The sequence below is a fragment of the Pelobates fuscus genome, chromosome 5, assembly GCF_036172605.1.
Source record: "Pelobates fuscus isolate aPelFus1 chromosome 5, aPelFus1.pri, whole genome shotgun sequence".
Classification (NCBI taxonomy): domain Eukaryota; kingdom Metazoa; phylum Chordata; class Amphibia; order Anura; family Pelobatidae; genus Pelobates; species Pelobates fuscus.
This window is the reverse complement of record NC_086321.1, coordinates 239,015,525-239,028,449: the sequence shown is the minus strand read 5'-3', so window position 1 is coordinate 239,028,449 and position 12,925 is coordinate 239,015,525. Positions and strand designations below refer to the sequence as shown.

General features: G+C 38.4%; 1 protein-coding gene across 3 annotated transcripts in view; it reads left to right on the top strand.

Moving 5' to 3' along the window:
- ZDHHC21 (zinc finger DHHC-type palmitoyltransferase 21) overlaps positions 1 to 12,230 on the top strand; it is a 35,810-nt gene extending 23,580 nt beyond the window's left edge. For all 3 annotated transcript variants that reach the window (XM_063457227.1, XM_063457226.1, XM_063457225.1), the window contains exons 7-8: positions 9,941 to 9,984; positions 11,469 to 12,230. In XM_063457227.1, the coding sequence (XP_063313297.1) occupies positions 9,941 to 9,984; positions 11,469 to 11,601 (177 nt within the window). In that variant the 3' untranslated portion in view covers positions 11,602 to 12,230. The remainder of the gene's footprint in view (positions 1 to 9,940; positions 9,985 to 11,468) is intronic.
- The last annotated feature ends 695 nt before the right edge of the window (positions 12,231 to 12,925 follow it).

Below are 12,925 nucleotides of genomic sequence, written 5' to 3'. Positions count from 1 at the left end.
CTGATTGAGGCAAATATGAATATGACTTTCATTGACACTGCTGGGTGTGTGGTTATTAGAGCTAGATAATGTTAGGTACAAGTGTTTATAACAATATGCAATTTTTCATTTGTGGCAAGAATTTCCCAAATTTCTGTTGTGGCCAGGCTGGAATAAAATTTTTTGTGTAACTGTAGGTTTGGAAGTAGCCGTTTTCCGTGTTTTTCCATCCTGTGTGTATGGGTTGTTTTTTTAATACTGAACTGTCTACCAAGCTGGAGATATCTCCCCCAGGTTAAGCAAATGATCTAGCTCTTTATGCATTGAGCATCAAATGTGCCTGGTAAGCAACTACTAAAAAATCACCATGGAATATGTCACACTGGTTACACTTGTCTGAAATCCTTTGTGATAGCATCTTCATAACCAAGTGGCTGGTTCACGTGGGATATTTCTTTTCACATGCCGATGTTCATAGGAAGTGAAAAAAGCTAGCCAGGATCATTTAGAATCTGCAGTGACCGTTAAAGCAAGTAGACAGCCACAGATTGCCTACACGTCTTCATGGTAGGCTTCTGCAGTTGGATGTTAAAGGCAGACAATAGGCAGGTAACATGTATGCTCATAATGTGTATGTGGTTGGATTTAATACAAAGGTTATGTATTAAAACAACCAACTTAATTCAAGTTGATTTTTAATTGTAATTGAAACAGAAATGCTGTATTTTGGTCACAGATCACAAAATAAAAAATCTTGGTTGGAGCTGCGAGCGTGCACATTAATGCCCACACAGCTTTTCAATGAGCTTTAAAACCGCTAGCATGGCATGCTTCCTGCTTTTGTTAGCTCCATAGAGCTAATGTAAGAAGAAGAAAACCTCTCTGGCTGCCTGATTGACCCTGGTTATAAATGTGTGATTTCTGTTGAAGCTGTCACAGGCTTTGTGTGTGCAGTGACCCCTTTAAAATAATTACAAAAAACGTACACATACGGAATAGTATGATGAATATTCTAGAGCAGTATTGTTTAGCACTTACCTAATCTGTTCAGCTTTATGCTATAACGTTGGTTTACCAAAAATATTTTATGTATTCAGCCTTTCTTCTCACTAAAATGACTGTTGTAATTTTTTTGTTGGTGCTTTGTGCATTAATGTAAAAATGTTATCGTATACTTAAATGTATTTTCCTAATATCTAAAAGATCAGGCCCTGTTAACTGTGTAGCAGGATTTAACCATTGAATAGGTGACAACCCAATCGACTGCCCATTGTTTATTACTTGGCAAATTGTGTAGTATTTATTTCACCAGAAGATTAGAATTATATATCCCTCTAAAAAGGGGTCAGAATAATAGGAAACTCATGGGGAATGGGGCACACAAATAAAAAGCAATGACAAGGAAGGTTGTGAGCCAATCATATGACTTGTGAAAATATGTTTAAAATGTAATTTCATGTAGAGCTGCATTTTTTATAGTTTTCCTTAAGCTATCTGTCTTTGTGTAACTGTGTCAAGAGTTTCAAATAGTGCCTCATATCTTGTGTGTGCAGGTATTCTTCAGCACCTTCTTCTCCTTATCTGTCCTCTTCCTTACCCTCGATTACGATCCACTCCACTGGAGTTAAGGGGGGGGGGCGGATTTTCTTTTGTCTGGATGGAAAACTTGATCAGGACTCCAGGAATGATCCCCCTTGCAGGTTGTTGTGCACAGTGTACAAAAGCAGATTATCTGTGACCCAGATAAAGTAATTAGAATTTAGTCAGACACTTACAGACATGGGTTCGGATAATCTAATTTCCAAAAGTTAAAAAGGTCCTCATTCCTTATAACATGACCAGATGTTTCAATTGGGATACATCCTTCAAGAAAACTAATCTCTAGCCTAATTTTAAGGGATTATGGTGATTGTTTCTGTATTGCAAGTAAATGTCTTTGAGCTTCTTATATTTTATAAAAACAAATGCATGCTGGAATATTTCAGCAATTTTCTGCAATTTCTTTTTGGTGTTTGCATGTTTGGCCCTTTTTTTTACCTTCAGTTGTGAATGGTGTGTTGTATTGTCATAAAATACTCAGAGGAGCTTAACCAGGATCTCTTCATTCTCCGTCTCTCCTTCACAACTGAACTATAAATTGTGACCTATTTCCTGTTCCAGGTTACATGACAAGATTTAAAGTGAACAAACACATTAACTATTTAAGGTAGAACAGTGCAGTTAAACAATTAACATTAGAGATGTCACAAACAAAATGACATATCATCACATATGGTACTAATTATCCCTCCACTATAGTTTGGTCATGTTATGAGAAGCCCTCGAGTCACACTTGGCAAGCCTTGACTCTGAATTGTATTTTCTACTGCTACAGCAGCTATATAGTTTTATGTGCTCTGGTTGTATATTCCTTGACATTGTCAGACTTTACAGTGTGTACTCCGCTTCATGTTCAAATAGTTTCTATCAATATCTTCCCTTTTCAATTAACAGAATGCCATACTGCAACAGGACTTTAAGGAAAGGAAAAACTAAAGCTCAGTCAAAGCCCACCTACTATTCCAAGCATACAGTTAGTTCACATGCATCAGGGACTGTTATTTTCAAATTTGCCTGTACTAAATACACCAATCACTCCTGCCCGCATAACATCAGTTAGTGTCTGGGCTTTGTTTTACATTTTAAGGTTTAAACCATTTGGCAACATTTTACACTAAAGTTGAGGTTCTATCTCTACTAACATACATGATTATGGCCTCACGGCCAAAACGTTGCATCTTTTGTTTTGATTCCTGGACCATAACTAAATATACCTTATTCTTCACCCTGTACTGTGTAGCCTGTGGCTCTATATTTTTGCAAATCCGCAGAGAACTGTGGTTCTGCGGTAAGATGTTGCATGAAAGCATGCATTAAAGTAGCTGTTACGTCAAATGTATATTTCTCCTATTGTGTCTTCTTTTCTTACGAGGTTGGGCTTCCATGTTTTAGATGTGTTGTTTCAGCACATCCCACAGATGCTCTACCAGATTGAGATCTGGGGAATATGGAGGCCAAAGCAACACCTTGAACTCCTTGGTTTCCTCTCTGAAACCTTTCCTGGACAATTTTTACTGGCTGAAAGAGGCCACTGCCATTAGGGAACACCATTGGCATGAAGGGCTGTACGCGGTCTACAACAATCTCTAGGTAGGTGCCAAAGTAACATTCACATGAATGCCAGAATCCAAGGTTTCCCAGCAGAACATTGCCCTATGCATAACGCTGACTCAGCCGGCCTGCCTTCTTCTCATAGTGCATCCTGCTGTCATCTCTTCTAAAAGAAGACATGATTCATCAGACCATGCAACCATCTTACATTTCTCCATTGAAGGTGCTTTTGGAGGTTAACAGGGGTTAACAGGGGTCATCATGGGCACTCTAAACGGACTGCAGCTATGCAGCCCCATATGCAGCACTTTGTGTTCTGACACTTTTCTGTCGTGGCCAGCATTAAGTTTTTAGCAATTCAAAGTACAGTAGCTCTTATGTGTGAACAGACCAGGTGGGCTATCTTTCACTCCCCATGTGCATCATTGAGCCTTGTAAATAGGAAGGATAGCCCTACAGGATGCCTTAAAGCTTTAAAATTTAACTTTGATTCCTCAATATCAACATTTCAGATTGAATGCAAATATTTAATCAAGATGATGTGTGTGTGTGTGTGTGTTTTTATAATATATATGTTGCCAACTGTGGTATTTCGGATACCTGTTCGTTCTCTTCCCGAACTGCCAGAAGTGGAGTGATTATAGCTTTTAGTTCAGGTGTTGATTCGAACGTTCTCCAGACAAAAATACAGCATAGAAGTAAATCCACCAAGTAATTAGATGCATACCCAAACACCAGCCTGAACTAAATGACGGGTACAACAGGAATGTTTTTATTCAGGCCAAATAGCTGTATTTTATACAAGACAAGGGTACATTATACATGCCCACAGAAACTCCCACAGCATGCCCATTACATTCCTGAGTCACAATGACTCAAAATAAAATATAAAATATCAAAAGTACATAATAAAACACATAAATAAATATTATAGGGACCCCCATAGATGGCATATCCTCGGATAGCTTGGATCTGAGCACCCAAGTTGTACAAATAGCGCTCAGATCCCACGAACACTGCCAAATCGCACCTGGGTAAAGATTTGACCGACCGCTCACGAGGCGATTGCCTAAAACAGTTCCAGAGTTTCATGGGTAGCAGTCTGTCAATTTCGTGAGTCCCAATCTGAAGAAATTCACAAACTGTGTCCCTGGCTCATAGGTAGCGTTTGTTCCCTGGGTTCATGAGAACAAACCTACCGAACAGCACTATCCTGGTGGGAAAAGAAGCGGGTGTTCGCGAAGTTGACCAGCGTTCAGGAAGTCAAGTGTCCGATTTGGAGTTCCAGACACTCGACGACCAAGTCCCGCTGCCGCTTTTTGTGCACCAAGATGGCTACCATTTTCTCCAACACGTGTTGTTTGGTTACATGAGCACTAATTCCTGTGGTTTTCTTTGAACTTAATGAGCCATTGGGGTGGTCGTTGTTCGGGAGATTTATCTACCGAACCAAAAAATAACAAATGAGAACCAAAGTGTCAGGATCCTATCCTGACAACCAAGTTGTTGTTTTATTTTATTGCTGCAACACCTGTTTCTCCCCTCTAGTGGCCTCCCTAGCCACTAGTTAATCCTCAGTTACTCTCACCTGCCTCATATGATCTTCCAAGTCTGCTATAAAAGGCCACACCCAACTCTTCTCATGGCCTTTAAATTGAAGTCAGTGTTCTGACATAGAACTTCTGATCTTGACTCCTGAAAACATCCTGTATCCTGTGAAGTCAGTGTTCTGCCTGAAAACATTCTGTATCCTGGCTCCTGAAAACATCCTGATCCTCTATGGAGACTCTGTGTGTCCCGTCGCCGGAATCCTCCTGAAACCCTTATCGTCAACTACTGCAACACTGCATGATCCTGTAAGCAACCTGTATTTCATTATACTGGAATCTACTTACCTGTCTCAACTATTGCAACTCTGCATAATCCTTTAAGCAACTTGTACTATATTATACTGAAAGTACTTACCAGCTTTAACCATTTCAACCCCGTATCATCCTGAACCTGGCTGCAGTGTGACATTCCACAAACTATTAATCTACTTGGAAATAACTTCAAACCTACTTATATATAAAAGACTTTATTAATTTACTCTCAAAGTGTCCTATTTGTGGCATATTGCCCTTATTCTGTTTTAGCTCTCAAAGTATCCTTTTTGTGCCTTAATTCTTACTTTCAAGTAAATTGTTATGTCTAAAAAGACAAAGTTTCAACCAATAACCCTGGCAATTGTCTCCTCTCTGACCTGATCCTGAGGAACATGACACAAAGTAGGTACAGTGCCTTGCAAAAGTGTTCACCCCCTTGGCATTTTTTGTGTTTTGTTGCCTCACAACCTGGAATTAAAATGAATTGTTTGAGGATTTGCATTATTTAATTTACAGAACATGCCCACAACTGAGAACATGTTTTTTTGTTTTTTTTTATTGTGAAGCAAACAACAAATAGGACAAAATAACGGAAAAGGTAAATGTGCATAACTATTCACCCCCCCCCCCCCCCCCAAAGTCAATACTTTGTAGAGCCACCTTTTGCGCAATCACAGCTCCAAGTCGCTTTGGATAAGTCTCTATGAGCTTGCCACATCTTACCACTGGGATTTATGCCCATTCCTCCTTGCAAAACTGCTCCAGCTCCTTCAAGTTGCATGGTTTGCACTTGTGAACAATCTTTAAGTCTGACCACAGATTTTCTATTGGATTGAGGTCTGAGTATTGATTAGGCCATTCCAACACAATTACATGTTTCCCCTTAAACCACTTAAGTGTTGCTTTAGCAGTGTGTTTGGGGTCATTGTCCTGCTGGAAGGTGAACCTCCGTCCTAGCCTCAAATTACACACAGAGTGGTACAGGTTTTGTTTACAAATATCCCTGTATATAACACCATACATCTTTCCCTCAACTCTGACCAGTTTCCCAGTCCCGGCTGCTGAAAACCATCCCCACAGCATGATGCTGCCACCACCATGTTTCACTGTGGGGATGGTGTTCTTTGGGTGATGTGGGTTTGCGCCAGACATAGCGTTTTCTTTGATGGCCGAAAAGTAAAATTTTAGTCTCATCAGACCAGAGCACCTTCCTCCATACATTTTGGAAGTCTCCCACCTGCCTTTTCGCAAACTCAAAATGTGCCATTTTGTTTTTTGCTGAAAGTAATGGCTTTCTTCTGGCCACTCTGCCATAAAGCCCAAGTCTATGGAGCATACGGTTTTGTTGTCGTCCTATGTACAGATACTCCAGTCTCTGCTGTGGAACTCTGCAGCTCCTCCTCGATTACCTTAGGTCTCTGTGCTGCCTCTCTGATTAATATCCTCCTTGCCCGGTCTGTGAGTTTGGTGTGCGGCCTTCTCTTGGCAGTTTGCTGTTGTGCCATGTTCTTTCCATTTGGTTATGATAGATTTGATGGTGCTCCTGGGGATCATCAAAAATTTGGATATTTTTTATAACGTAACCCTGACTTGTACTTCTCAACAACATTGTCCCTTACTTGTTTGGAGAGTTCCTTGGTCTTCATGGCAGTGTTTGGTTAGTGGTGCCTCTTGCTTAGGTGTTGCAGCCTCTGGGGCCTTTCAAAAAAGGTGTGTATATGTAATGATAGATCATGTGACACTTAGATTGCACACAGGTGGACACGATTTCACTAATTATGTGACTTCTGATGGTAATTGGTTGCACCAGAGCTTTTTATGGGCTTCCTAACAAAGGAATATATATATATAATCGTTTCACTTTTAGAATATTGTGAGAGGTGGCACAAGTGCATTTGCTGTTTATTGGAAAGCTTTCAGTAGCAGAGCGCCTACAATGTTTCCCTAAGGTTATCAAAAATGTCATCCTCAGCAGAAGTACATTGTTTTTCCCTACTGATATTTGTGTTTGTTTTAATTATGTTTCTTAGGGTTGTATTTGTTTGTGTTTACTTGAGCACTCTTTTCTATTTTCTATTACAAGATTTAGTAATACAGACTCATTAATTGAAAATTAGTGATGTCCCGAACAGTTCGCCGGGAACCGTTCGCCGGCGAACATAGCGTGTTCGCGAACACGCGCGATGTTCGGTCCGCCCCCTATTCGTCATCATTGAGTAAACTTTGACCCTGTACCTCACAGTCAGCCGACACATTCCAGCCAATCAGCAGCAGACCCTCCCTCCCAGACCCCCCCACCTCCATGACGAATAGGGGGCGGACCGAACATCGCGAACGGTTCCCGGCGAACTGTTCGGGACATCACTATTGAAAATTAAAATAGACCCTTGGTAGCCTTAATTATCTTGTTTAAACTGCAATAGGGTTTATCTTCTCTTTCATGTTACATTTACTACCTTTTATGCTTTTTCGTGGTGTTTTTTTCTTTTACACATTTTAAGCATGTTTTAGAGGAAGTTCAGCAATCCCTCTTTGGCTCTTTTCCAGTTTATCTCTGGCCACAAGACCGTTCTCCTCTGTAGGCGTAACCTACGAGCTATTTGCGTCTTTACTGCTTGTTAATCCGAAAGTAATGAGTGGGGAAAATTTGTGTAACATGCTTCACCTTCCTAATCTTTTCGTGCATTTTCTCTATTTATTTTGTTTGTTCTAATCTAAGCCCCATGAGGTTGTGTGTGTTTCCTGGAAGATTGAGAATACATCCGTGTTCAGAGAGTGGCTGACTGAGCTCTCAATCAAGCACATCTTATTCTTCTGATCCACTGTAATTCTTTAGTCCTTTATTGGACTAAACATATGATTTTTATTCCTAGAGATACTAACCATTATCTTTAGGCTACATGACGAATCAACAATGTTGTATATTGGCATGATACCATTTTTTTTACATTTTTTTTTTGCTTTTGTTTTTTCACTCCTTTTAGAATTTTGATGAGGCAACTTGTACTTTTAGAAGCTGCTTTCTCCATCAGAAGCTGTGAAACTAGCAGTGATATTCAGTAAACTGAATATTTGCAAATTATGAATGAATAAAAATTTTTTGAGGATTTGTAAAACAATTCCAGCCATAGTCACAACTCTTGGATTTAATTATCCAAAATTCCCAGTTTGGTGAATAACCCTTTTAGTAACCCTTTCTTGCAGAGCCCCAAAAGTGCCACCTAAATGTCTTTCTTTTTTTATTTTAACCATGTGCACTTTGTACTATCTCATGCATACAAAATTGTAGATTGCGCCTACGAGATGATTAACATGTGCGCATGTTTTTAATTCTCTAGTGCACAGGAAATAAAATAGTTAACTTGTGCACATGATTTATTGTGCTCATGAGATAACTATATAGTGGGCAGCAGGGCCATGCTTCTGTAAGCACCTACCTTACTCCCTGATGACCTATGCCTGTTCCAGTCCCTGACTGGCCCCTCCATGTTAGGGCTTCCTGACTTCACTGCCATGTTGGAGTCCAGCCAGTGATCAGAGCAGGCCAGCGTGATCATCATGTCCAGATTTAATGGGCGCTTTGTAAAATAATTGTTGGTGGTGGCTATACTTCTTTCCTTTTATTTTTTTCGACTTTGTATTATTTGGGGTTTAGGTAATGAGCACTGCATAAAAACACAAATGTCTATTGAACTTTATTTTGGTTGGATAGATTTGAAAGAATCTGGAATTGCAGTTAATAAAACATGTTCAGATTCATATATGCAGTCATCCCTTATCTGACATAGAATGCAGAATTTAAAAAAGCATGATATAAATATATCATATATCTTTATTTTTTTGCTCTAAGCACAACTGTATATAACTGCCAATTTGAGATGGTTCTGAGAGGGCTTCACTTTATGACAGCCACTCGGAGCCACCAGTAAGCTTAAAAAGAGATTCTAAGCTCCAAAGAACTTTAGCTTAATGAAGCAGTTTTGGTGTACCGATCATGCCCCTGCAGTCTTACTGCTCACATGAAATTTTTTTTAAATTTTCAGTTAGTTGTGACAGCACATTGTATTTGCTATAGAAGATTGTATCTCCTGCTCTGTTAATTGAACTTTAATCACACACAGGATGCTCGTGCAGGTTCTATCATGCTCTTAAGAGTAGGTGAAAATATATTCTAAATTAATCAGACTGTGCATTAAGACAAGTTTAAACATTTACAAGAAATGTGTAGGGAGACATGTCACACGCAGCGAAAGTGTGACGATGGCTGTATGAACAAAATTATTTAACTCCTAAATGGCAGAGAATTCAGCAGTTAGACTTCATGGACTTGATCTATACAACAAAACCACTGCATTAAGCTAAAATGTTTTGATGCTTACAGTGACCCTTAAATACCAATTTCTTGATATCAATTTTGTCAAAGTCATATATGTGGCATGATAAGAAGATCTGCAGACTGCACTTGCGTGAACCACTGCTTTCCTGATTGCTGTACAAACTGATAATTGTTCTGGGATGGCTGCTATCAGGCTGCAGTGCGGCTCATGCATGATAAGTGGAACTGTGACTGGGTAAAAAACACCTTATCCCATAAACCTTTGCTGGACAGAAGTTTATCAGTAAAAAAAAAAAAGACTCTAAGACCGTGGCTGGCATGTCTCTTCCTGGTTTCCTCAGAACGCAGGGAAAATTGAGATTTGTGGGTTAAATTACATTTTTATTGTGCTAAACATAAGGTCTGCATTTTAAAGCATTTATTTAAAATAAATGTTTGCCTTTCTATTCACTTACAAAAAGCTAAAATTTCAACTTTGCATGTTGGATAAAGATGAGACTTTTTTGTACAAACAACTGCAAAATGGTACATATTCTCTCCATTTTAACTTCTTATTTTTTAAATATTTTGTTTCTTGTGATGTTTGATCCAAATGTTTTTCTTTCTCTAGGATACAACCACAATAGAAAAAATGTCGAACTGCTGTGAAGAAACGTACGTATAGCTGAAGTACATCTGTCCTGAAATATTTACTTATATCTTCTTGCTATATAGCCTACATTGGGATTTAAAATATATTAGGTTGCATAGGGGGATGTTCCAAGACCCCTTTTTCTGAGTACCTAAACAGTGATTTTTTTTTTTCATTTTTTTTATTAAAATGTTTAAGCTAAACATTCATTCTAAATTCATTATAATGGCAATGATTGCAGGTGGTCATATACCAAACACTCTTAATTGGTTTGACTCATGAGCTACATATACCAGGCAATAGAATTGTGCTCAATCAGACCATAGGCACAAAATCATAGAGAAGTCTTTATCATCAGAGATGCTCAAGCTAAGCCCTCCTATTTTGTACAATATTTTATAGAACTCATCAATTATATATAATAAATATATATGTAGAGAGAGAGAGAGATACATTTACAGTTTGCACAAGAGCTTATGTATGTGCTGTGCCCACGCGTTTTTCTACATTATAATGTACCAATCCCTCAAATGGTTTGAGACACATTCGTTATCTAATGATCCCTCCTTATTCCCATGAGATAACATTCAATAGAAAGGGAGTGCTCTTTAATAAATAGGAGGCCGCATTTTGTACCCTGCTTTTGCCCCCAATTTTGTAAATCTAAAAAAAAACAGCCATGTTTCACTTTTGCTAGTATTGGCAAAGCTGTTTCTTGTCTCTTTCTGTTTAGTGTTGCCTGTGTGCTTTTCACCTTCCCACTAGCTTAAAACCGACTGAAGCAAATGTAATTGTTTTGTGATATATGGAGTTGGCTGCAGGAAATACTGTGTGATTAACTTCAAGGCTTTTCACAATTTACTCTAGACAGCCTGACTACACACTTTCTTTCTCCTTTCTCTTTTTTTTTTTCTTCCCCAAAATCACATCAAGACTCAGACTTCTTAAACCAGTCATGGCTGATTGCAGTGAAATGGCTTATGGCCATGCCGTTTCATGTGCAGCATTTATTCAGACTTAATTGTGATTAGAGAAGGAGAAATACACATAGGTATTCAATCAGTTAGAATCTGTGTTTCTTTCTTATATGAGCTTTGTATATAGGGATTTTGTCGTCGTCGTCGTCGTCGTGATTCCTTCTCTTTTTTTAAATTTTTTTTAATGTACATATATTTTTGTTGTTGATACAACAAAATGGCATTTTGCAGGGATCAAAGTGGGTAGAAGGGACTTGCCACTGTGTTAGTGACATGTATTCTTGTCATCCCAGGATTGTCTACAACTTCAGAAGTTGCCCTCCGTTGATTGACAATAAAGTTTCAGTCCCTGCTAGGTGGTCTTAAAACGCAGCTGCATGTCACAATGAAAGGAAAGCTGCATTCGTGATGCTAGGAAACACAATTCATCTGAGCTTTCTAATAGATCCCCAGCCAACCCTGTATTGTCTACGTTGACTGAAGTGCACCATGGGAATGCTGTCTTTCACTAATAATGCTGTCTTCTGTAGATCGAGAGCTCGAAAACCATGGCAGCAGACCTTCTCAGAAGTTTTTGGCACTCGCTGGAAGATCCTGTGGTTTATTCCTTTCAGGCAGAGGCGACCACTGCGAGTCTCCTACTACTTTGCCAATCATGTCTAAACAGATGGACGGTGGGCACAGATGGGTCCGCCCCGCTGGAAACGAGTTACAGGTTTTATCATAACAGTGCTATGACAGTCTTCAAGTCAATTCTAATACACCCACCACTCTTAGACATCACAAAGTGCCCCAGGCTTTGTTTTAATAGTGATCTCAGTGCGATTGTGGGAACAGTACAAGATTTATACATGGAAAGTTGTATTTTTTTTTTTTTATAATTTTTCCCTCTGGACACATGAACTCCCTGAGGCTGAGAACTAAAATGATGAATTAAGATTTATTTTAATTTTTATTATTATTATTTTTTAATTTTTTTGTCATTTGTAAATTTAAATTGTTTCTCTCCTTTCTTTTCTCTTTTTAACGATGCACTGATTTGTTTTTGTTTTTGTGATGTGGAATCCGTTTAAATTAGTCCATTTTAATCCCTGTCTTAATGAACCAGATAGTATTTATTTTTTTATAAATGCACAAAAATGCCTTGTCCCTCCTTCCGCCCTCCTTTAACCCCCACCCCCATATAATTATGTCAAATGTTTACTGGGCTGGTGCTTGGATATCTGTAGGGATATATTGTTGATCAAATGCTTTTAACTCGAATGAACAATTTATATAAAAAAAAACAAAAATACAAACATATTAGATGTTGGTGTTTATTTATATACCTGTATACATTGCTTCTGTCTGTATTTCGAGAGGTGACATGCAACTTCTTTTTTTGTTTTGTTTTATTGGTGCATATTTTGTTTTAATGATGTATTGTATATAAGGAAAATAATTATGCATAAGTATATATATATATATATATATATATATGTATGTAAACGTTTTTTTTATTTACCAAAAAGTTATAACTGCTAAAGGCAATCAATTTTCATTACCGTGGTTTATGAAGATATGTTGTGTTTGGAAATACTGTGTTCGTATTATACACTAACTAGCTATATAGTTAGTCAGTAGAAACGCGTGTGAAAATTATCCTACATTAACAGCTGGCATAGCTTTTCTATCTCAAGTGTATCTGTCAGTCTGAAGGAGTTTTGTTTCTTACAGTAAAAGCCACGCAATGAATGGACAAATGCTGCTTATATAGAAATCCATAATCCTAATTGTAAATATTACCCCTGAACAACCAACAACATGCCAGGCATTTCATAATATAATTGGATTTGCCTAACTCTTGGCGTTTAGGGGTTTTAACAGAAAATAAAATCCTGCCTTGGTTTATATGAGGACACTCTGGTGCATTCTGTCTCCAACACCTTGTCTTTAACCGGACTAGGTATTCAGAATGCTATAAAATGAATTACAGAAAAGCCCCCTG